We start from the raw sequence: 25,584 nt of genomic DNA, 5'->3' as shown, positions 1-25,584 counted from the left end.
TCGGGTCGGGCTCGGGCCTCGGGACTTGGGGTCTTGGGGAATGCGATGCGCGGGCGTGGGTCCTTGTTATCTTTTTGGAGAAATTTTATTTCCTTTTCCTTGTTAACAGAATATTCCAAGTATCCGTTTTTGACTGTTGGGATTTTCTGACTGTTGTGGGAATTAATCAGCCATTAATCCCTTGATTTTAGCTGATTAATTCACTCCCTTGTTTCTTGCCTCGTTTGTTGACTGACTAGATTAATCTGGTCATCTTCTTGGCCAGGTTCTTCCCACCTTTTATGCTTCCCGTTTTTCCTCTTCACCCTATAAATATTCGGTGGTTTTCTCAGCCAAAACATAACACACAATCAGTCTTCTCTCTTCTCTAAAATTATTTAAACACATGTTCTTCCTGTTCTGTTTTCTGGGCAAGTATTCTGAGTGCACATAAACTCCGGCGCCGTGCTTATCCTGGAGGGCGACCGCAATTGTCTACTGCACCGGGAGGTAGCGCGGAATCGTCTTTTAGGTCAGTGGTTCTCCACGACGCGGCTATTGTCAGTTTGGTTCACGCATCAAGAGATAAGTTATTTCTGTTTATTGCTTATTAGTATAACAATCTAAAAGACGATCATGGCTTCCAAATTCCTTGTTCCTGATATGTCTAAACTAGAACCTCTTGATGGAAAGAATTATAAACGTTGGGCTGTTAGGATGCGTTTTTATTTGGAGCAGATTGATGTTGCATATGTTCTTGATGATATTGTTGAACCTGTTGATAAAGATGATTTGTCTGAATATGAGATTAAGTTTTTTAAGGATGATAGAACTTGTAAGGGCATGTTGTTGCATTATATGTCGAATAGTCTGTTGGATATTTATATGGGTTTTCATCATGCTAAGGATATTTGGGATGCTTTAGAGAAAAAATATGGAACTGATGATGCTGGTACTAAACGTTATTGTGTTAGTAAGTGGTTAAGTTTTCAAGTTGTTGATGATAAGCCTATTATTGATCAGATTCATGCCTATGAGAGTGTTTGTATTAATATGGCTGCTGAAGGTCTGTCTATTTGTGATACTACCCTTGCTATTGTTCTGATTGAGAAACTCCCTCCCTCTTGGAAGGATTTTCGTAACCAACTCATGAACAAAAAGAAAGACCTAACCTTAGAGGAACTTGCTGCCCACCTCAAAATTGAGGAGGAAAACCGTATCAAAGACAAAGCCCCTTCTGTTTTCCCTTCCTCTTCTTCTGCCAAAGCCAACCTTGTTGAACCCAAATCAAACAACCAGTCCAAAGCCAAAAACAGTAACCTTAAGCCTAATGGGAAAATTCAGAAGTACAAGTTTAAGGGGATCTGTTATGAGTGTGGTATGACTGGTCACAGAGCTAGAGATTGCAGGGTCAAGAAGAAGAATGGGCAAAGTCAAGCAAACCTTATTGAAGATTCTGACGTTATTGTTGCTGTTGTTTTAGAAGCTAACTTTACAGGTAATGCTGCTGAGTGGATTGTTGACACTGGAGCTACCAGACACATCTGCGCCAACAAGGACATGTTCACTACCTATGACAAGGTTGAAGGTGAAAATGTCTTCATGGGCAACTCAGCCTCTGCATCTATCCAAGGCAAAGGGAAAATCGTTCTCACTCTCACTTCTGGAAAATTGCTTACTCTCACTAATGTTTTGCATGTTCCAGAAATGCGCAGGAATTTAATTTCTGGCAGTTTGCTCATGAAAGCTGGACTGAAGCTCTCCTTTGATTCTGATAGATTAGTTCTTACTCGCAATGGGGAATTTGTGGGGAAGGGCTTTTGTAATGGGGGGCTTTTTACTCTTGATGTTAAAATTGACACTATGAATAAGAATGCTAGTACTTCTTCTGCTTATATTGCTGAGTCTATTGATTTATGGCATGCTAGATTAGGCCACGTTAATTTTGATTCTGTTAAAAGGCTTAAACACTTAAATTTGATTCCAAGTTTTTCTAAAACTGATTTTTCGAAATGTCAAGTTTGTGTTGAAGCCAAATTTACTAAAAAGCCATTTAAATCAGTAGATAGACAGACTGAAGTACTGGAACTTGTTCATAGTGACTTAGGTGATTTTAATAATCACGAAAGCAGAGGGGGTAAAAAGTATTATATTACTTTTGTTGATGATTGTTCACGCTTTTGCATGGTTTATCTTCTCAGGTCTAAGGACGAAGCTGAGGAAATGTTCCTCAAATATAAAGCTGAGGTAGAAAACCAGTTAGACAAAAAGATCAAGAGAGTTAGGAGTGACAGGGGTGGTGAGTACAGCCCTGACACTCTTAAGGCATTTTGTGAGCAACTTGGCATTGTTCATGAGACGACGGCTCCCTATTCACCCGAACAAAACGGTATAGCTGAAAGGAAAAATAGAACTTTAAAGAATATGATGAATTCTATGCTTATTAGTTCTGGGCTTCCTAATAACATGTGGGGGGAGGCTATTCTTTCTGCTTGTCATGTTTTGAACAGGGTTCCTCACAAGAAGCTTGACAAGACTCCATACGAAATATGGAAAGGTCGAGCGCCAAACCTGAAATACTTGAAAGTGTGGGGGTGCCTAGCAAAAGTAGGCATACCTAGTTTCAAGAGGGATAAAATTGGTCCCAAAACTGTTGATGCTATTTTTATTGGCTATGCTTATCAAAGTGCAGCTTATCGTTTCTTTGTTAAAGGTGCTAACAACTCTTATGCAGGTGGTCATATCATTGAAGCAAGAGATGCTGAGTTCTTTGAGAACATTTTTCCTTTGAAAATGTCTCCTTCTAATGATAGTGAATTGCATGCTAGTAGTTCTGTTAGTTTACCTATTGCTAATGCTCCTATTACTAACGATGATTCTGTTTTGGAGCCAAGGAGAAGCAAAAGGGCAAGAAAGGAAAATAGTTTTGGTCCTGATTTTATTACTTCTTATTTATCTGAATCTTCCTTAATTGATGATGATTTTGTGCATATTTTTGTTTTGGAAGATGATCCAAGAACCTATGATGAGGCAATGAGGTCAGTTGATGCTGTTTTTTGGAAAGAAGCAATTGATAGTGAATTACAATCAATTCTCAATAATAACACTTGGGAATTGGTTGAACTTCCTAGAGGTTGTAAGCCCATTACTTGTAAATGGATCTTTCGGAAAAAATTAAAAGCCGATGGATCCATAGACAAGTATAAGGCAAGGATAGTGGTAAGGGGTTTTACTCAAAAGTTTGGCATTGATTATTTTGATACTTACTCCCCTGTTACTAAAATTGCAACCATTAGGACTTTAATTGCTCTTGCTTGCATTTTTGGTCTTGTTGTTCATCAAATGGATGTCAAAACTGCTTTTTTGAATGGTGACTTGGATGAGGAGATTTACTTGGTCCAACCTGAAGGGTTCGTTGTTCCAGGACAAGAGGAGAAGGTTTGTAAGTTAGTCAAGGCATTGTATGGGCTTAAACAAGCTCCAAAGCAATGGCATGACAAATTCGATAAGACTATGACTGGTAATGGTTTTCATGTTAATGAAGGTGACTCTTGTGTTTATTTTAAGCATGATAGTCATGGTTGTGTAATTATTTGTCTCTATGTGGATGATATGTTGATTTTTGGGACTGACTTGGATCGTGTAAATGAGACAAAACAGTTTTTGAGTTCGAACTTTGAAATGAAAGACATGGGTGAGGCAGATGTGATTTTGGGAGTAAAAATCAAAAGGACTCCAAATGGCATCTGTCTTAATCAGTCACACTATGTTGAAAAAATTCTTAAAAAGTTTGACTCATTTAATGTCGATCCAGTTAAGACTCCCTATGACCCAAGTTTCCACTTAAAGAAAAATAATGGTAATCCAGTTAATCAGTCTGAATATGCTAGAATTATTGGTAGTGTTATGTTTCTTATGAACTACACTAGACCTGACATTGCTTATTCTGTTAGTAGGTTGAGCAGGTACACTCATAATCCAAGCAGTGATCATTGGATTGCTCTAAGGAGGTTGCTTAGGTACCTTAAGGGTACTATGGATTGGGGTTTGCACTACTCCAAATTTCCTGGAGTTTTGGAGGGCTTTTGTGATGCCAACTGGGTATCCGATAATGATGAAGTTAACTCCACTAGTGGCTATGTCTTCACCCTTGGGGGTGGAGCCGTATCCTGGAAATCTTGTAAGCAATCTTGTACTGCTATGTCTACTATGGAATCTGAGTTTATTGCTCTTGAATTGGCAGGTCATGAGGCAGAATGGTTGAGGAACATGCTTGCAGATATTCCACTGTGGGGGAAGCCAGCTCCTTCAGTTGCACTTCATTGTGATTCGCAAGCTGCTATTGCTGTTGCACACAACCATGCCTATAATGGGAAGAAGAGACACATCCGTCTGAGGCATAAAGCCGTCAGAAATTTGTTGTCTGAAGGGGTGATATCACTGGACTATGTAAAGTCCGAAAAGAACATTGCGGATCCGTTAACTAAAGGCCTATGTAAAAAACTAGTTTTGGAAACATCGGAAGAGATGGGGCTAAAGCCCGTTGTATGAATTGTGAAATAATGAACTCCTACTCACTATGAGTTCAAAGGGGAACGTTATGTAATAATTCGGAAGCACATTTTTTATTTGTCCATCTCTAGATGTTTGTTTTGTGCTTAGCTACATATGAGAAAGAGGATGAGCATACGGCTCTTAATGAACCCATATCCATATTTTTGGAGGTGTGTTGTAGCTCACACTTGATGGAGTTCACCTACTTAGGTGTGGAAGTGTGGCCGCTTCCTATGAGTATTTCGTGGGCTTATACTCTAGAGCACCTATGAGCATCCAGGCTGGACGTATGGCCAGTATAATGCGTCACCTTTATTCGCGGAATTTCAGAATATTATACATGTTCAATTGTGTGGCTCAAAGTGACGGGTCCCTAACTCCCTATTGAGTTCAAGACGAAGGTCACTTGGTAGGTGAGGGATCATAGCTTGATGTCCACTATGTGTTAATTCAAGTCGCGAGACATTGACACTTATGCAATTGTTTTGTTTTGCCCAGAATTCATTTTTTTCTTTCATTCTTTTCATATCTTCGAACCTGTGGGGGATTGTTGGAAGTTCTTGATATAATGCTAGAGTGTTAGGAAAAAATAAGAGAGAGAGAGAGAAAAACAATGGAAGGGGAAAAGTCCCACATTGATTGGGGAGGAAGGTTTTTCCTTGTTTTTATAATGTAGTGCTTTAGCACTACTTAGTTGAGTAAGTTGGAGGTGTGTGTTACTCCACACACACACGCGCGCGCGCGCGCCGAGCCGAGCCGGGTCGGGTCGGGTCGGGCTCGGGCCTCGGGACTTGGGGTCTTGGGGAATGCGATGCGCGGGCGTGGGTCCTTGTTATCTTTTTGGAGAAATTTTATTTCCTTTTCCTTGTTAACAGAATATTCCAAGTATCCGTTTTTGACTGTTGGGATTTTCTGACTGTTGTGGGAATTAATCAGCCATTAATCCCTTGATTTTAGCTGATTAATTCACTCCCTTGTTTCTTGCCTCGTTTGTTGACTGACTAGATTAATCTGGTCATCTTCTTGGCCAGGTTCTTCCCACCTTTTATGCTTCCCGTTTTTCCTCTTCACCCTATAAATATTCGGTGGTTTTCTCAGCCAAAACATAACACACAATCAGTCTTCTCTCTTCTCTAAAATTATTTAAACACATGTTCTTCCTGTTCTGTTTTCTGGGCAAGTATTCTGAGTGCACATAAACTCCGGCGCCGTGCTTATCCTGGAGGGCGACCGCAATTGTCTACTGCACCGGGAGGTAGCGCGGAATCGTCTTTTAGGTCAGTGGTTCTCCACGACGCGGCTATTGTCAGTTTGGTTCACGCATCAAGAGATAAGTTATTTCTGTTTATTGCTTATTAGTATAACACCTGTAACTGAATAACAGAACTAAGGAACGAATCTCTCTCTTTCTCTCTCCTCTTCTACCATACCCATCATCAAAAACACCCCTTTTCTCCCAAAATCTCAACTACCCATTTCACAACTTTGAAAAGGGTACTAAATTCAAAAATACCCATTTCAAGATTCATCACAATTTTAGAAAGAACCCTAAAAAATGGCATTTTTGTACTGTTATACTCTGTTTTTAGTAATGGCGGCTGTATTTTTTCAGGGTTTAAGTGTTGGGGTGAACTGGGGTACCATGGCAACTCATCAGTTACCTGCTGATATGGTGGTTCAGATGCTGAAAAATAATGGGTTTGATAGATTGAAGTTGTTTGAAGCTGATGATAATATTTTGAATGCTTTAATTGGTACTGAAATTGAAGTAATGTTAGCAATTCCCAATAATATGTTGGAGGAGATGAGTAGTGATTCAGATGCTGCTGTTTCTTGGGTTGATGCTAATGTTACCTCTTACTTCTATTCTGGTGGTGTAAATATCAAGTTTAGTCTCTTAACTTTTTTAATACACACCAACTGTTTGCTGTTTTGCTTCTTTTAAGTTCTTAATCTTGTAAAGTACTGAATTTTTCATGGGTTTTTTCATTATGGAATTTTTATGAATCTTTCTTGATGAATTAGGAGTTTGATGGGTTTTTTTACTCGTGATGTTGACTGTTCTTTGATGAAATTTGTGAAGAAGTGATAAAGATTTAAAGTGTTGAAAGTTAACTTTATTGCTTTGATTTTGATCTCACAATGTTCTTTGATTTACCTTTTTGTTGTGCAGCTATGTTGCAGTAGGCAATGAGCCAACACTACAGACCTATAATGGCACATACCTGAAGTACATGTTACCAGCACTCAGGAACATCCAAGAAGCCCTTAATCGGGCAGGACACGGTGATCAAATCAAGGCGACGATTCCTTTCAATGCTGATGTATACTACTCTCCTGAGTCGGATCCTGTCCCCTCTGCTGGAGATTTCAGGCCTGAAGTTCGAGACCTTACCCTTCAAATCCTGCAGTTCTTACATGAAAACAGTGCTCCTTTTACTGTCAACATTTACCCTTTTCTTAGTCTGTATGGAAACAAGAACTTTCCTATAGATTATGCTTTCTTTGAGGGCTCAAATGTGCCTATAAGAGACCAGGGTTTGACATACACCAATGTGTTTGACGCGAACTTTGATACTTTATTGTCAGCATTGAACAAAGCTGGGTACCCTGATATGGAGGTTATAGTAGGAGAGGTAGGCTGGCCGACTGATGGTGATATACATGCCAATGCTGAGAATGCTAAGAGGTTCAATCAAGGCCTTCTTCAACATATTATGTGTGGGGAAGGGACTCCACTTCGAAAGGGCAAAATCAATGTCTACCTGTTCAGTTTGATTGATGAGAATGCCAAGAGCATTGCACCAGGGAACTTTGAGAGGCATTGGGGGCTGTTCGAGTTTGATGGAATGCCAAAGTATGAACTCGATTTAGCTGGTATGCAAGAAGATAGGACACTAATCCCAGTGGAAGGAGTGGTATATATGGAGAAAAGATGGTGTGTTTTGAACTCTGATGCTACAAACTTTGGGGACTTGCCTGAGAACATAAACTATGCTTGTAGTTTGTCAGACTGCACATCCTTAGGCTATGGATGTTCATGCAACCATCTGTCAGTCCAGGGGAATGCTTCCTATGCTTTCAACATGTATTATCAGATTAAGGGTCAGAATATCTGGGACTGTGATTTTGATGGCCTGGCTATGATCACTGATCGAGATCCATCAGACAGAAGCTGTCAGTTTCCGATCATGATTGACTACAGCTCCTCTGGGATTCTGCGCAAGGGAGTTTTTGAGGTTCTATGGACAAGCATAAGTGTATGTATCGTGTTTTTGCTTGTTCTGTGAATGTAATAGAAAAATTTTGTGGGACTTCGCGACAATAGTCATTGTAGAGGAATTCTGTGCATTTGGCTCTTGTATATTGACATTGAAATTGGTTGAACTGTAAAAATTACATTCTCCCTTCATGGGAACATTATATTTGAATACTTAGCTTGATGCCAAACTATTGATCTTCTATAGTTTTTTTTTTTCACTTGTTCTGCCTGAGAACTGTAAGTCTTCTAGATAATGTGCATATCTTGAAGTAAATTTTTACTAGTGTAGTGAAGATGACATTGTATTGCTTGACTACTTGTTTTACATGAATGGCTAATTGGCTATGGCAGTGTCAAAAATTCAAGATCCAGCTAAATTAAGTCAATAATGTTATTGTTATGGTTGCTTGTTAATATACCTTATTCCTTTGTCGACTTGAAACATATTGATCACATTGTCCTAGTCTTCAATTCCAATTGGACTAAATGAAAGTTTATTATTATGCATTTTGCCAAAATTAACATTAATAATTATATACGAATTAAATGAAGCCATACTAAGAAATGTTCATTGGAGTCGTCTTTATTGCCATGTATGAAGTATTTAGAGGAACCCGGGGCTAGAGTGCTACACTCAAAGATACTGTTGAAAATATGAAATTGTTGAGATGACTGCCTATGTAATCTTGCAAGGGGACTGTGATGTGGAGGTTGTGTGTGCTGTGTAGGCATGAAGACATAAAGCCTTTGATGCACATTTTGGAGGTGTTGTCTTTGAGTTATACAATCTAAGCATGAATAAGAAGAATAAATTGAAAATGGTTTTACTACATAATCAGTTTTGCCTTCTCTCTTTTCTTCTTGTAATGTCACCCTGTAGCTAAATATAGTGTTTGTCAAATGAACAAATTTGAATAGAAATTGACTTAATAAGTCGTAAATTAGAGCACTTAGGATGATGCTCTGTAAAGGCATGTATGACACACAAATTTGGCAACACACAATTCATTAAGGCATGAAACCTTTGATGCACAATTAGGAGTGTAAGTGTTGTCTTCAAATTAGACCATATATAAAGCTAGTCAATTTAGCAAGCGTAAATAAGAAGATTGAATTAGGAGTATATTATCTAATGTACATTCTCTCTTTTATCCTTGTAATATCACACTACAACTAAATACAGTATTTTACGTGCAAAACAACAAATTAGAATAGAAGAAATCACTCATTAATAAATCGTAAATTATTTCATGCATCTGGGAGTATTGAGAATGATACTCTATAATGTCGTGAATGACACACAAATTTGGTACTAATAACATCCTTCACAATTACAATGTTTCATACTCTCAGGCATATCAATCAAAGGATTTTTTTTATTTTTTTTAATACATGTTAATTTTTCATTTTCTTGAATGATGATCATCATGATTCATTAAGGCATTTCCATCCCACCCACAAAAAAAAAAAAAAAAAAAAGATCGAAGGCTAAAATTAAATCTGCCAGCGTGGCATCTCAAATCGTAGCCTTCCTTACTCACTCTTCTTTGTCCCCACCAAAACAACATTTCTGGGAATTTAGATGGAGAAAGAAAAATAAAATCAAAAATCTCTAAATTTGCTGTAATTTCAAGAGAGAGGAAAAATTAATTCCCTCTCTTTAATTTTTTTTTCGGACAACAAAATTCAAAGAAAATTCATCTTCTACCTTCCAAGATCCCGAGATCTGGGTAATCAATTGAACAAAAAGATCACATAAACCTCAGAAATTAGGGATTTTAGATCTAAATTCCCCCAATTTTATGATTGTCGGTGAATTCTGGAAAAAATTCTAGGGTTTATAAACATTAATTTTGCGAAATGAGGTCTGCGCAATCATCTTATCGAGATAGAACTCACGAGTTTCAGAGCATTGCAGAGAGGTTAAAGAAGTCGATTCCATCAAATGGGCCGAATAATCCGAGTAGCAGTAGCTCCGTTGGAGTTTCTCAGGTTAATGGGCCTAGATCCGCTGTTATTCAATCGGAGTTCAATAAACGGGCTTCCAAGATTGGGTTTGGTATCCATCAAACTTCCCAGAAGCTTGCCAAGCTCGCTAAGTGTAAGTTCTTTGCTAAGTGTAGTTGGTATTGTTCATGTTTTGATTGGAATTGGGGAATGTATAATGTGGTTGATCAAATTTGGTGTTTTGTTTATTGGACTTTGATCAGATTTTGTTGATGCAATTGGGTTTTTAGTTTTAATTTAAATGATGTACTATTGAGTGAATTGGGTATTTGTTTGATGGGATTTAGAGTGGTTTATGTTGAATTTGGTAGATGCTTTAGATGAGAGGAGAATGTGACACTAACACTCTGATTTTTCTTAATCAAGGGTTGGGAAGAGTTGTGGCGAGTTGATTATGAGTAGGTTGACGTTAATCTGTGAGACGTTTTTTGAGTATAGATCATTTAGTGTTATTGTGTATATGAGGTCGTGTGATGCAGTTGATTGATAGTCGCATTGTGGAGGTTTTAGCTGGCTTGTGTAATGTTAGTGATCATATTTGTGTTGTGGTTATACTCGAACCGGGATGAGGAAGTGTAAGGGGGTATTTTTGTTTATTGTCATGTCAGTTCAGTAGAGAAATGGGTTTATGATATAGTAGTGGACTGAATTTATGAGTTTTGGACTGTTTGATGACCTTAATGTGAGTGATCATTATTGATGTTGAACTATCACCTAAAACTGAGCTATGGAGGAAGTTTGATGGGGTTTTTCTCTGATTCTTTGTCGACCGTTGATGAGGAAATGTTGCATTACTGAATATGATGGATTTTGGATTGACTTCATGGGAGTTGTACTCTTTAGTTTAGTTCTGAATTCTGTTAGCTTGATAGATCATGCTTCGTGAAGCTACACTGGTGATGTAAATGATACATCAATGAGGGTGACCGAGCTCTTTTCCGAAATTATAAGTTGCTATTCGTTTGTAGACTTTTTTTTATTGGAACTATGTAATCCGAGATCCAATTTGGCACCTAAACCAAGCAATGGCGGGGATATGTATATTATTTGTGTGTTAAGGTAGTGTTGACAGCAAAGTGTACTTTTGAAATACTTTGTTGTTCCAATTTGAAATATGAAATTTTTTTAAATTCTTATGTATTCAACACACTATATTGTGGTAATTGAGGAGACATCTCAGGGCATCTAGGTGAAGCATTCCTACTTTTAGTGGTTTAAATGCTGTATTAGGTTCTGTGCATAGGATGTAGTGTTGATGATATCTGAACTTTGATCAGAATTTGTTAATGCAGCTCGATTATTACTTTTGTTTTATTACGATGGGATTAAGAGTGGTTGGTGTTGGATTATTTAGACGCCGTATATGAGAGGAGAAATTTGACACTTAACACTCTGAAGTCTCTGATGTTCTTAATTAAGGTGTTGAGATTCTGCCAAGTAGGTTATGATTAGGTTGTGTTAGTATGTGAGTCTATTTTCGAGTATAAATTATTTTTATATATATATATAAGGCGTTGTGATTTGGTCGATTTGTAGTCAGATTATGGAGGTTTTGGCTGGCTCGTCTATTGTCAGGGATCAGATTTGTGTTGTGATTCCTCTCGAATTGAGCTTAGGAAGTATGTGGGTTATTTAAGTTTATTTATTGGTTTGGTAGAGAAATGGGTTTATGACATAGAGGTGTTGAATTTGGTAGGTGTTCTTGATGCATTATATTGGAAGGATGTTTTACTGAGCGAGGTGGTTTGTTTTGATGAGTTTTGGACTGGCTAATGACCTTAATTTTGAATTTGGTATGTATGTAGTTGCACTCTGAATTCCTTGATTGGAAAATGTGTGATTTCAACATCATAATTGATGTTGAAATTTTACCTAAAACTGAACTATGGAGGAACTTTGATGTGGTTTTTCTGTATTTTTTGTTGACTCTTGATAAAGAAATATTTTGATGCTGGATATGATGGATTTTGGACTGAATTCATGGGAAGTTTTCGTTTCTAGTTCAGTCCTGTGTTCTTTTAGCTTGAAGATTGTGCTTCATTAAGCTGTGCTGGTGATTTTAATGATATAGCAATGAGGATGACAAAGCCCTTTTAAACTATAATTTTTTATTTTTCTACTTTGTAAATTTTTTATTGGAAATATATAATCCAAGTGATGTGATCAAAATCAACATTGATTTCCTTGCATTAACCCTAAACTAATCAATGACGGAGATGTGTAATTTGTTAGGGTTAAGATAGTGTTGAACATACGTTTTTGTTCCAAGTTTTAACAAATTTTTGTAAAAATGTATCTGACACACTATATTCTGGTAATTTGTGGAGACATCTGAGGGCATCTAGGTGAAATATTCCTACCTTTTGTATGTTAGCATGTTCTATGAGGTTCTTCTTCTGGGCTGTTCTGTTATGGGTTTTTTGATAGTCATAATAATTTCTGTTGGAGAAGCTTTGACATTCCTTGTCTTGGAGAGTCTCAATTGCTGTCAAAGTGTCTGTTATATTGTTGATCCCTGGGATACTTGTTTAATGCATTAATTTGAGCAGAACTTACTAAAGTAAAAAGTGATGAAAGATCTGAGTGGCGCTTTTTTGAAGTGTATGTTATTTATCTTACTCTGATTTATGCTCATTAATCTGTTTCCCAGTGGCCAAGAGGACGTCTGTCTTTGATGACCCAACTCTTGAAATTCAAGAGCTGACTGCAGTTATCAAGCAAGACATTACCGCGCTTAATTCAGCTGTAGTAGACCTGCAGCTTCTGTGCAACACCCAAAATGAGAGTGGAAATATTTCTAGTGACACCACTAGTCATTCTACCACAGTTGTAGATAACCTTAAGAACCGTCTAATGACAGCGACCAAGGAGTTTAAGGAGGTTCTTACCATGCGAACTGAGGTATGGTGTTTGGCAATGAAATATGTGGTGCTTTACTCTATGTAATCAATGTCATGATTTCAACTTACCCCGCTTTTTTTTGGGATGATTGCAGAATTTAAAGGTTCATGAGAATAGAAGGCAACTGTATTCGTCAACTGCATCAAAAGAGCCTGCAAATCCTTTCGTCCGTCAGCGGCCATTGGCAGCCAAATCACCCAATGGACCCTCTGCTCCTCCATGGGCTAATGCGGCTTCAACTTCATCCGCTTTGTTTCCAAAGTAAGTATTCTGAATCTGGAGCTCTCATGTGAAGCTGGTGTCTTTCTATCATAATCATATAGCAGTGTTTCTTTTCTTCTCTGTGTAGTTTGCAAACATTATCCATTGAATTTCCATCAAACTTGAATCTTTCTTTGTTAATGCCTATTTGATTCAAAACTTTGTAGCATCATAGTCAGTCTTCAAAGCTATAATAGAAGAGGCATGGGCCAAAGAGGCAAAGAGGTCTACAATATTTTCTTGAATAACAAATGTTTTTCAGAAGTTTATATTTATATGGTTGTCAAAATGTGCTAATGATTGGTGCTTGAGTGCTTTCCCCCTCATACACCAAACTGCATCTGAGAAACTAGAATTGCATAGCCTTTTTGTCTAACTGGATTGGTACAGAGGCTCTCTTTTTTGTCCTTTTGATATGTTCACGTGATGTTAGGCTATTTTCATATTGGCAACTTTATAGAATAACCAAGGATAAGAATTAGGAGTTGACATCAGACTTTCATCTTCAAAGAATTTTGCTTTACCTTTTGTGCATATTATGAATCCTGTTAATGGATTGCATCTGCTGTGCGCTGAAGAGTATAGACTGAGAGCTCTATTCTGATCTACTATTACTTAGCTCTTTTCTTACTGTTAGATAAGAAAAGTAGAAATTTTTTTGATGATAATCATTCAACTCAAGTTGATGTGCTGTGGGAGCAAGTGAGACACAGAAGTATAATATACTTATCTTTGTAAATTCTTTCTCTATGTAAATTAATAGGAATGAGTAACCCACTTCTGTTTCTTTCAAGCATCCGTATAAATTAATTAGTTAAGGTGCTGACTTCATTGTTCTTTATTTTGCAGAAAATCAGCTGATGGGGAATCTCAGCCATTGTTGCAACAACAGAATCAACAACAGCAACAGATGGTTCCATTACAGGACACTTATATGCAGAGCAGAGCTGAAGCCCTTCAAAATGTGGAGTCTACAATTCACGAATTGAGTAATATTTTTACACAATTGGCAACAATGGTGTCACAGCAAGGAGAGATTGCAATCAGGTTTGCATCCTGTAGCAGTGTAGCTTAAGATTTCTGTTTTGACTGATACAAATATGTGCTTATGATTGGCTTGTCTCTGTAGTTGACTCTCAAGTTATTTTTAATATCTAAAGCACTTAGTTTTTGCTTGTATTCATTTGTTGGATCTTTTGCTGAACCTTGATTGAATGATGCCGTAACTGTCAAGTTGACTGCCTTTTCAAGTTGATGGGATATGGTTATAGCACAACCTTGCTTTTTATTTGCCGATCTTCGACTCCTCTCTATGATTAACAAATTTTTATTTTGTTTTTCTACTGTTCAAGATCAGCCACAAGTAATTACCTTTACACAGTATCTGTTGGCGAAGGCCATAGTTATACCAACTTCTGGAAAAAAAACCCTTCAAATCTGAAATCTTTTTCACTGTCCCCTAGCCCTAAAAGTACGTACACTTGATATAATGATACTCCGTATACCATTTGCCTGCTGTATGAGCAAAATAAGATCTTACTGATATATGAAACAACTTTACTACACACTTATATCTGCATTTTCTTGGGAAAGTTGGCATGCTTCTCCAATGTAAATCTGAATTTGTGATCTGACCTGGATTCTGCATTATTGCAGGATTGACGAGAACATGGAGGATACCCTTGCAAATGTTGAAGGGGCTCAGAACCAGTTGGTCAGGTACTATAACAGTATATCCTCAAACAGATGGCTGATGATCAAGATATTCTTTGTATTGATAGTATTTCTGATGTTTTTCCTATTTTTTGTTGCATAAATGTCATTCATAGAATCTTTTTGGCTGAGTATATACGTTGAGAAAATTTCAAATGCACAATAAAGAAAGTTGTTATTGTAGATTGGGCTTTTCCCTTATTTTAGATTGCTTTATTTTTTCCTTTTTTTTTTTTTTTTTTTTGGTTTCTATTTCTTGGAGGGAAGAGAATAGTGTGTGGCTAAGTTGAAATATTGAAACAGGAATTTTTCGGCAGAACAATATGTAATATCTACGAATGTTGTAAACATTGCTAATTACTAGATGAAAGGCTCTTTTATCTTGCTGTTTCTGCTATTTCAATTTTCAGCATCTTCATATTATGTTTCTGATTACATCTGGTCATGGCAGTCTTTGTTTGCTGCCATTTACAGATACGGTAGTGGATGCTCGAATGAAGTGTTTTGATTGCGAATCTGTGTATAAATTGTTTCGAGAAATAACTGGGACAAATTGTGCAGAAATTTGAAAAATCTTACTGGTAAATTATACACATCTTATCTGATATTTATAGGTGTTTAGTTTATTGAACCATTATTTGGTTTTCTTGGGAGTCTCACGCTTAGTGCCCAATATTAATTGCACTTTATTTGAAATGAACACGACTTTTATCAAATATGAATAGCACGTTAGATTCAAATAAAAAAGGAAAAATGGAAACTAATAATCTCACTTTTACCAATTCTTCCAAAAACAATCTCATCTTTCGATTATTCCAAAACAATCTCACTTTTCACCCTAATCTTCTTCTAACAATCCCTGACCGGTTGGATGGTTTTGGTAACTGATTTTCTTAGGTCTTTTGCCACATGTTGAATTTTAATAGGCTTATTCTATTTTTTTTTAATAATTAAAAATAAAAAATAAAAACCCCAGCCCCTGCCACTGCCACTGCCACTGCCACTGCTTTCCCCTCCCCATACCCGTTCCTACTTTCCCCGGCAACCCATGGCGCCGGAAATCCAATAGCAACCCCGAAACCCCAATAACAAACCCTGAAATCAAAACACCACTCCAACAGTGCGCAGTACTCGAAAGCCCGACCACAACCCTGGTAATCCACATCTGCCGTCGCAACTTCACATCATCGTGCCGGCCCGGCCATTGACGGGCTTCTTTAAGGTCGAAGCTTCTCTTTCTATTCATCAAACTTCCTTCCTCTCTCTTTCATCGATCAATCTGCTATTTCTATCTAATTGTATATATAAATTAGGGTTTTAATTATTCTAATTGAGGGGAGAATTACAGTAACGACTTCACAAATTCAAGCTCAACAGCTAATAGGTGCGTCAATGTTGTTGCAATCCGGTCTATTGAATGTGGACGACGACGAGGCACAAAAATTATACAGTATGAAAGTTGTAATGTGTTTTAAAGTATGTATGATTTAGTTAATGGAGGTTTGGTGGTGTCGAGTCTTTGGTGGAGATTTCAGGTGAAGGTGGTTCAGTTGGGGGTTAGGATTTCAGGTGGAGTTGGGGTTTTAGCTTTTAAAAGGTTTTTTTTAGCAAAATGGTGCTTTTAGAAGGGTTTTTTTTTGACAAATTTTCCTTTTTTATAAGGGATTTACATCCATACTTTGTACAATTATATTGTATATATAACCTCCTTTTTTTTTTTTTTTTTTTTTTTTGAAGAAATGTTGTATATATAACCTACAAACCTAAGATTCCTAATCACCCATATTTCCTTAAAGATAAATTATTCACTCTGTCTCAAATTAACAGTTACATTTGACTTTTACAGTTTTGAAGCCAATTTTCAATCTTCACATCTCTAATCAACTAATATTTAAAAACAAAAAATTTAAAAATAGATACATCACACTAAACTATTCATATATTTCTTCTTCTATACTTCTTATCTATATCTATCTATACTTAGTATTTAAAAACACAAACCACATATTTTCCACATGACACATGTCATTCATTAGTCATTACCCCACATGCCACATGTCACCTCCCTTAATATTTTTGTTTAACTATTTATGCATTCTATAACTTGCAAATTCAAGGAAAAAAAAAAGTGTTTTATTTCCACTATAATTAGTACACATTACATAAATATATTAATTATAATAAAAATTGTCTTTTCATCTCCTAGACTTAAAATATAACTTAAACTAATACGTCATTTCATATCCCACAATCTTCATGTATATATATTTAACCAAATTTCTTCATCTTCTTTCACAGTTTTACTCTGACTCTTTTTTTCTTTTAAGTTTTAGTAATGAAACAATTACATCGTATATTATATTAAAAGTTTCAATTTTTGAAAAACATACCTATATATGAAAAAAATTAACCCAAATAACAACCCGTGCGTTAAGCGGGTCAAAAGGCTAATTAGTAATAGTATACGGTCAAAGTATATAAAATCCAACTTCATAAAATGTAAAATCAATAACTAGGGACAAGGTAGTAATAATACTCCTTCTAAAAGAAGAGCACAACAACAGCGTAACGGTCCCGAACGTTACTTTCCAAAATTCAAAATCACCCCCCTTTCAAATAAGCGGGACTCCCGTTTTTTCTCTCTCCTCAAATTCAAAAACTTACCTTCTTCTTCTTCAGATCTCAAATATAACGTCCATTTTTTTTCTCCCTGAAACTTCACCTCCTCTTCTTCTTCTTCACTCGAGCTTTTCACCTTCATCAATGGCGACTCTGACCCCAGGAATCCTCCTTAAACTCCTTCAATCCATGAACACCAACACCAAACCCACCGGCGAACACCGCTCTGCTCTCCTCCAAGTTATCGGAATCCTCCCAACTTTACCCTCTAATTCTCTATCCAACACCACAACTACTACTACTCCCACTTCTAACCTCGACCTCTGGCCTAACCATGGCTTCCTTCTTCAACTCTCCGACTCCAAAAACTCCACCTACATTTCCCTCTCTGATCGTGACACCGATCTCATCCTCTCTAATCGCATTCAACTCGGTCAATTCGTTTACCTCGATCGATTTGTGTTCGACCCTTCTTCTCCGATTCCTTTTGCTACCGGAATCCGACCCGTTTCTGGGAGGCACCCCTTTATCGGGTCGCCGGAGCCGTTAACCATTCGGGTTTCGAAGGAGAAGAGGGATTTCGTGATTCAGCCGGTTTCGGATTCTAATGACTCAATTGACCCCATTTTATCGCTTCTTCAGAAGAAGGGGAGGAAGGAAAAGGAAGATAATAACAACAGTAACAAGGAGAATTTAGGGGTGACCCCACAAAGATTCACTTCTCCGGCGCCGGCGAAGAGGGCGGTGTCGGCGGGGAGGAGAGAGAAAGTCAAAGAGAGGGACCCTTCTCCGGCGACGACCAAAGTTAAGAGGTCAGCATCACCAGTTCCATCAAAATGTGTTGTCCCGAGTTTGGCAGAGGCGAAGGCGACAGAGGAAGGGAGGAAAGCGGGGAGGGAGGCGGCTATTGTTGTGCCGTCTCGGTATCGGCAACCATCACCAACGGCAGGGAGAAGGGCCGCGTCACCGGCATCGAGGAGGATGTCGTTGTCGCCGGCTAGGAGATTGTCTGGTGGTGGAGGAAGTTCAGGGAATAGGAAGAAGAGTATTAATGGTGGGATTGTTAGTGGAATTGGGAGTCTGAAGATTTCTGAGGGTAGTTTGGGAAAAAGTGGGAGTGGTAGTGGTGGAGGGAGGAAGAGTTGGGGTAATGAAGTTGAGGTTAAAGAGAAGAGTAGTTATGTGAAGAGTAATAAGCCTGATTTGCAAGCTATTATTCGAACTCAGGTACTGTTTTTATTCATCAATTTTAGTTTATGACTTTATGCTTTGATTTAGGTTATCACATCGTCTTTGTTTCTAATTTATTATTAAGTGTTTGTATCAACTTATGTTTGTATATGATGCTTCACTACTATGCATTTTGATTGTTTGTGAAATAAAGTTGGTTCCTTGAGCTTAAGTTTATACAGTAGCTAATTAACTTGATTATTTCATGACTTTTGCTAATTATAATTCTTGGGGATTTTAATATTCAGAATATGACCTTTTATGTTTATATTAATGGATGGCAAATGAAAATAAAATAGTGGCTTTTCGTAATTGTAGATTAATAGTGGCCTACTAGAATTCAAAACAACCCTCTTTTATGAATAGCAAATGCTTCTAAAGATTCGGAGAGTCTTAGAGCTATCGGTCTTGGCCATGATTGCGTCTTCATTCTGTACTGACTTGTATTAGTTAAGTTGATGTGTGAGCCTAGAAGTAACATCTTCCACACGTAATTGAATTACCGAGTAAATTTACTTTGGCAATGAACTTATTTCCCTGTATATGTTGAATAAACAGCATCAGTAAGTAGTGTTTGCAATGATAAACTGGAATCATTATGAATTTTTTGCAACGATACACAAGCATGTAGATGATGTTGAGTTTTTTTTTTTTTTTTTGTTGTTGTTGTTGTTGTTGTTGTTGAGATATATCCCTTTCAATCCTAAAATAATACTTATCATGATCTCATTTCATTGTTTGTTGACACTTGACAGTATGGTATTTTAAATGCTTTTGCTTCCTAGCTATTGTTCATGCCTTCATGACCCTCACACTATATAATTGAACTGAACCTTTCCTGACGGTGCTAAATATTGCAGGCTGCTTTGTCTCGCCGTTTAAGTGATGTACATAGTCATGAATCAAAGGATGATGCTGCTTCTGATAGCAAGTCCAAATCTAGCACCCCTGATGAATTTGTCACACCTGACAAGCCATTTGCTTTGGCTGCTGGAATCACCATTCACGATAAGAAATGGACTGATGGTAGCGTGCCACTAGATGCTGTATCAGGCAGCCTTGCGAAGCTTGGAAAGGTAGGAAGCTTTTCGCGTTATCCTTTTTTTTTTTTTTTTTTAAGAACTGCAGAGGTTCTCAGGTGTGCATATGGTTGCAATAATTGTAGGAAGCTATCCAAAGGAGGGCTATTGCTGCAACTGCAGCAGCTGAAGCTTTGCAAGAAGCATTGGCTACTGAGTCTATTGTTAGGAGTTTGAGGTAAGCTAATCTTTAACACACTGATGTGTCCGAATTTTTTTTTTCATTTCGATGGAACTTGTATCAATAATAAATTGTGACATGATTCTTCATTTTGTATTTTCAGCATGTTTTCAGATCTTTGTTCTTCATCAAAAGCTGGAAACCCTTTACCTACAATAGACAGATTCTTATCCATGTATGACAATGCCTCACGAGCAGCTGCCAACGTCGAGTCAGTTTCATCTAGTCATAGTTCTGAGGCGCAGGATGTTGTCATTCCTACTGAGCAATCCAAGTCTGCTTCTGCTTGGGTTGAAGCTGCTCTCTCCACTGATCTTGCCGTTGTTTCCCTTCTTACTGGCCAAAACACCGAGTCTCTACCACCACCTTCCCTACCAAAGAGCTCTTCAAAACGCCAATCTATAGGAAGCACAACCAAAAACCACTCAAAAACCTCTTCAACAGTGTCAGAATCACCTAAAAAGACATGGACAAGAGGCCACGGAATAAGAGACACAGTAGAGCTAGCAATTACTTTAAAGTCTGAGATGGAGATGTGGTTTTTGAAGTTTGTGGAAGAATCATTAGATGCTGGATTTCGTGTTTTCAGCGAGTGTGGCAACAGTGGTGGCCGGAAACTGCCAGTTGAATGTGGATCAATTGCTGCGATTTTGTCACAGTTGAAGAGGATAAATGACTGGTTAGATCTTGTTGTCAAGAAAAGGGATGAAGTGTTAACTGACAAGATTGAACGACTCAAGAGGAGAATCTATGGTTTCGTTATTCAGCATGTTGGAACAACTTTTGACAACAACTCCACTCCTATTATTTCTTCATCTTAAAAGGTCCAGCCCTTGGTCAATTAAATAACAAGGTGTTCTTATCAGCAATTCGTTGTCTTTCGTAGAACTATTATGCTTGTGTCATTGTTTGATGTCTTAAGCTTGTTAAAGTTCTCACAATTAATCTGTGATTTGCTTCCTTTGCAAATGAATTATTCAATATTCATATATTTTGCGTATAGAAATGGGTATTTCTGCCTCCAATTTTTCAGACCAATCTTCATAATATTTCCATGCTTCATACATTTAATTTGCATTCCTCTTTTTTTTCAAAAAATTTTATACAATTAACAAATATTCAGTCAAGATCTTGTTATTTTTAACGCACTTTCTAAGGCAATACAAAAAAATAGCTCTTGAATGAGGAATATTTTGTTTCCACAGTCTTAACAGCTTCTGCTCATGCATTTTACAATGTACGCAACTCTAATAGATTTTTCCAGCATCTTTATTTTAACTCATGACAAGGTGATCTGCAACCCGTCTCTCTTTGTAAACAGAGATTATTTCTCTAAGCAGCTTTGCATGTACAACCGAAGATTTTTCCAATTGTATATTTCTATAAAAACAAGCTCATAATAATAGTATAAATTCATTGAATTTTCATGGCTTCCTTAATGGAAGATATACATTTTCCTCACCTTTCCATCCCTGTAACTGTCAAGCACAAGGAGGCAGTGCTTCCTGCAGGCCCAATCCCTGTCAATCAAGGAGAGACTCTCTATCTCTCCAACTTAGATGACATAATTGGTTGCCGGGTTTTTACCCCTACTGTGTATTTTTACCACTCGACTCCATCCATGAGCAAGAATGTGGTAGAAAAACTACGCGATGCTCTGGCTCTTGTTTTAGTCCCCTACTATCCCTTCTCAGGGAGGATTAGGGAGACTAGGAATGGGAAATTAGAGATATTTTTTGGGCCTAATCAAGGTGCTCTTATAGTTGAAGCTCACTCGTCGATAGCCTTAGCTGGCCTAGGGGACTTGTCAACCCCAAATCCTTCATGGTCACCACTGATATATAGATTTCCTAATGAGGAGCCATACAAAGTTGTTGACATGCCTCTGTTAATAGCTCAAGTGACTTATTTTCGCGATGGAGGCTTTAGCCTTGGTTTGAGAATGTGCCACTGCCTTTGTGATGGCATAGGTGCTACGCAATTCTTCAATGCTTGGGCTACCACGGCTAGAGTAGGAACTTTAGTCGCTTCTCCTGAACCATGCTGGGACCGGGAATATTTCCTTCCTCGAGATCCACCACTCATAAACTATCCACACATTGAGTTCATGAGTGTTGTGGATGAATCAAGCCTGACAAGGTCACTGTGGGAAGTGAAGCCGGTACAGAAATGCTATAAAGTCACGAAAGAGTTCCAAGAACAAGTCAAGTCCTTGGCCCAAGAAACCAATAAAGATACTAACTACACTGCATTTGATGCTATGGCTGCTCATGTGTGGAGGTCATGGGTGAAAGCTTTGGATGTGAAGCCATTAGACTATGAGCTACGCCTCACTTTCACAGTCAACACCCGCCACATGCTCAATAACCCGCCATTGAAGGATGGATTCTATGGAAATGCAGTGTGCATTGCTTGTGCCACGAGCAAAGTTGAGGAGCTTATCGATCACCCACTCCCTTGGACAGCTGACTTGGTTCACAAAGCAAGGCTTAGTGTTAATGAGGACTATTTGAGGTCCACAGTGGACTATGTCGAGGTTAGAAGGCCTAAGACGCTTGAGTTTGGGGGCAAGTTGACAATAACACAATGGACAAGGTTTCTACTCTATGAATCAGCTGATTTTGGATGGGGAAGACCTGCTTATGCTGGACCTATTGACTTGACACCAACTCCTCAAGTTTGTGTGTTTCTTCCTGAAGGTGGGATTAATGCTGATGGCATGCTAGTTTGTCTTTGCTTGCCAGAGACCGCCTGTAAGAGGTTCGAAGAGCTTTTCTGCCTCATTGACAAAGCCTAGATTGAGATCGATGAAGTACCACTATATAAACTCTACTGTATTAGGCATATAAAGAGAATATTTGTAGTTTGTTTGCTTGACCTTGCATTGTCTTAAGAAAATGTATAAGGTTCCTCCTACCAAAAAGTAAATGTAAAAGTTGTTATTTCAGTATAACTGTTTTTCCTATAATTCATTTTATTCAAGGATTTTTTTTTTTTTTTTTTTTTTGGAAGCTCTCATACTCGGAGAAAAAGTAGACTTAATACTAACTCAGGGTTTTAATTAAGTGAATTCCATATTTGTGTTTTCAATAGATTTTCATTACCATCCATTGCAGGAGACGGTTTTGATTAGTATTGGGAATTTATGAAGGGAATGCAGATTCTGTTCTGTAACAGAATACGAGGTACTGAGGTGTACTTGGTGTAAAAATATGTTCTGTTTAATGGTTTCAGAAGGATTAGTAGTTCAGAATTAGTCCTTTTTCATGCAGTGCAAGTTAGATTTATCCTCGTCTATACAATGCAATAAGGTAATATTATGTACAAGTTTATATGAAAACATCATTGTATTAATCACAGAATTTTTTTGATAGCATTATTTTGTAACAAAGATATGACAATACTCCAATTTCCCAAACAATCTAAGACCAAGATGCTTCTTCAAAAGCAGCTTCACTACAGGGGAATTATTCCTTATTATCTTTTCTACTTTTCGATATAATGACCCTATATTATCTCTGTTGCATCAGGAATAACTTTTGATCCATGCCAAAGGTCACTTATGGCATGCCTGAATCCAAATCGACGTGTTGCTGAGCTGTCTCCTGAGCGCTTATGTGACTAGACTGCACAATTCCACATAGGCCGAGAATTTGGCAAATGCACATTCTAAGTGAGCATCACTTGCAATATCCACATGTAGTCTTGTGCCACTGCATATGTAACTAATGTAAGGACAATTCTGATTTCCAACATTCTAATAGAAAGTAAAGGGAATAACTGATAGTGAAAGTGTGTTGAGACTTAACTCTTGAGTTTAAATTGAATTGAGAATTAAGCCTCTTGTAGTAGTGTAATTGATTTAGATAGAGTAATCAGAAAATAAAATTTAGAGAATTAAGCCAATTGGATTGAAGTTAACAACAGAAAATCCCTTCATACTTCCCTTTTCCAAGATTCAAACTGATTGCATGACAGTTAGGCAACTAACAGAAGGCAAAAAGTTTGTCATGCTTTTACTTTCTCGTCTGGTTTGTTAGACAAGTACACAATTTTGAAACATGTGAATTGAACGTTACCTCACAAATCTAAAGGATTTTCAGAGGACAATACTATTATTGGCATGGTATACTGATTCACCAGAATATCTCCCTGAGTGTGTTAGAGTTGGAACAATGATATACATGTTTGTGTCATGTGGCATTTGGCGTGTGGCGCCTGCCTGTGTCCATCCTCCATGAATGCTGCATAGTTATTCCCAACATGCTCTCATTTTTTTCCTTTTACAATCCATTATTTATATAAGCATCTCTCATATAGTCACCTCTCAAACACCAGCTTACATCCAACTCTAGTTTTAAACACAAAACAAGTCCATTACCATCAGTATCAACAATTTCTCCCTTGTTTCCCATATTTTACTTAAAATGTCAATCAATTCGAGAACTGTTGATTTGAAAAGCGCAAACAGATATGCATTTGAAGCTTGTATGGAAGACAAACATTCCAAAGGCTGTGAATATTATGCTCCAAAAACACGATTAGAAGGAGATGATGACGATGATGATGGATATGATTATGCACCAGCTGCATAGTTATTCAGGCTAATCGTTCATTTTAGGCTCCTAGAGAATGTTAGTCTGTTAGATTATGCAGAGTACACAGTTTCTCTGTAAAATTTTGAGTTACAAGCTAATCCTACACTTTCTAGTTAGTCGCGGTAGTTTGGTGTCAAACAACTGTTAAATTCTGTTACAGGATTATTATCAGTTAATCCAAATTGAAAATTATTGAAACAGATGGTTGTTTTTCTGCACAGCTTCTCTTATTTTCTGGTCCTAAGAAACCCAATAAAAAAAAAAATCTTAACTGCAGCAAATGTGCACTTTGTTATTGTTCGGAATTTCAGAGTGATTACGTCACGGAACAGAATAAGTGTGCAATAAGTCCTTGAAAACCACATTTATTGGTACTGTTATAAAATCAATGATGTTTGATGTACTGCCTACAGAATTGTAGTTCAAATTACACATGTAACATGACAATTAGTTCCGAACAGAAGAGTACAGTCTAATTTAAAGTTAAACATACAAGTTCCACCTCTATTCAACAATTAAACCATACATGGAATTGACCCAACAATATAAATCAATACCATGATAATACTCTTTATTTTCAAATAAAAGTCATACTAAAAAATTTGACTTTTCTCAGGTGTGTTTAAAAAAAATAGTAGCATTGTTAACAAGTATTACAATACAGTGGAAACTCATTAACAGAGTCCCACCTCCCAACTTTAGTAGTTGTGGTGTTCAAAGGTTGAATCCCATTAGTGTGATTAGTCCATGACCCATAATTGAGGAAAAGAGGAGTAATTGATGCTTTCTTTAAGCATTTTTATATATTGTGCTTTAGTCTTTAGACTTTGATTTTCAAATTCAAACTTGACAATTTGGTGAAACAAGCATTATCGAAATTTAACATAAAATTCTTGTGCAAAACCCAACAAGTTTATTTCCTAAATTTTTTGTGACTTACTCAATATTGAGATTGAATTTTATTTGCATCATTATACTTTATTTATCATCATTGCACGGCTCCTTCACTCTCCTAGCAAAATGATACAGCTTATGTTACTAGGGTAGGTCTAGTGGCAAATTAGCAACACGTATTGTAGAGGCATATTAAATGATAAATTATATATACGTAACTAAAAGTAGAAAGATTAAACATTATGTAAGCAAAAAGTAGAAAGATTTAACATTCCGTCAAAAATAAGAAAGGTTAAACAGTAATAA

The 25,584-nt window shown here is 37.3% G+C and overlaps 4 protein-coding genes across 4 annotated transcripts; all 4 read left to right on the top strand.

Moving 5' to 3' along the window:
* Positions 1-5,922: 5,922 nt before the first annotated feature.
* LOC145578562 (glucan endo-1,3-beta-glucosidase 8-like) lies at positions 5,923-7,915 on the top strand. Its single transcript, XM_081635864.1, has 2 exons — positions 5,923-6,420; positions 6,707-7,915. The coding sequence occupies exons 1-2, from the start codon at positions 6,089-6,091 to the stop codon at positions 7,821-7,823; spliced, it is 1,449 nt and encodes a 482-aa protein (XP_081491990.1). The 5' UTR covers positions 5,923-6,088; the 3' UTR covers positions 7,824-7,915.
* Positions 7,916-9,408: 1,493 nt separating this feature from the next.
* LOC145578561 (syntaxin-32-like) lies at positions 9,409-14,860 on the top strand. Its single transcript, XM_081635863.1, has 5 exons — positions 9,409-9,896; positions 12,453-12,703; positions 12,798-12,964; positions 13,814-14,011; positions 14,621-14,860. Exons 1-5 carry the CDS (start codon positions 9,656-9,658, stop codon positions 14,778-14,780), a joined length of 1,017 nt encoding a protein of 338 aa, XP_081491989.1. The 5' UTR covers positions 9,409-9,655; the 3' UTR covers positions 14,781-14,860.
* A 2,480-nt stretch (positions 14,861-17,340) lies between these two features.
* Positions 17,341-20,790, top strand: LOC145578559 (protein CORTICAL MICROTUBULE DISORDERING 3-like). The gene is made up of 4 exons (XM_081635862.1): positions 17,341-18,523; positions 19,387-19,602; positions 19,692-19,783; positions 19,890-20,790. Exons 1-4 carry the CDS (start codon positions 17,441-17,443, stop codon positions 20,605-20,607), a joined length of 2,109 nt encoding a protein of 702 aa, XP_081491988.1. The 5' UTR covers positions 17,341-17,440; the 3' UTR covers positions 20,608-20,790.
* A 422-nt stretch (positions 20,791-21,212) lies between these two features.
* On the top strand, positions 21,213-23,095 carry LOC145578558 (alcohol acyl transferase 1 allele RGb-like). The gene has a single exon (XM_081635861.1). The coding sequence runs from the start codon at positions 21,213-21,215 to the stop codon at positions 22,581-22,583; it is 1,371 nt and encodes a 456-aa protein (XP_081491987.1). The 3' UTR covers positions 22,584-23,095.
* Positions 23,096-25,584: the final 2,489 nt, after the last annotated feature.

The sequence above is a fragment of the Chenopodium album genome, chromosome 14 (assembly GCF_948465745.1).
Source record: "Chenopodium album chromosome 14, dcCheAlbu1.1, whole genome shotgun sequence".
Taxonomy (NCBI): domain Eukaryota; kingdom Viridiplantae; phylum Streptophyta; class Magnoliopsida; order Caryophyllales; family Amaranthaceae; genus Chenopodium; species Chenopodium album.
Note: the sequence above shows the minus strand (reverse complement) of the source record. Positions and strands in the feature narration are given on the sequence as shown.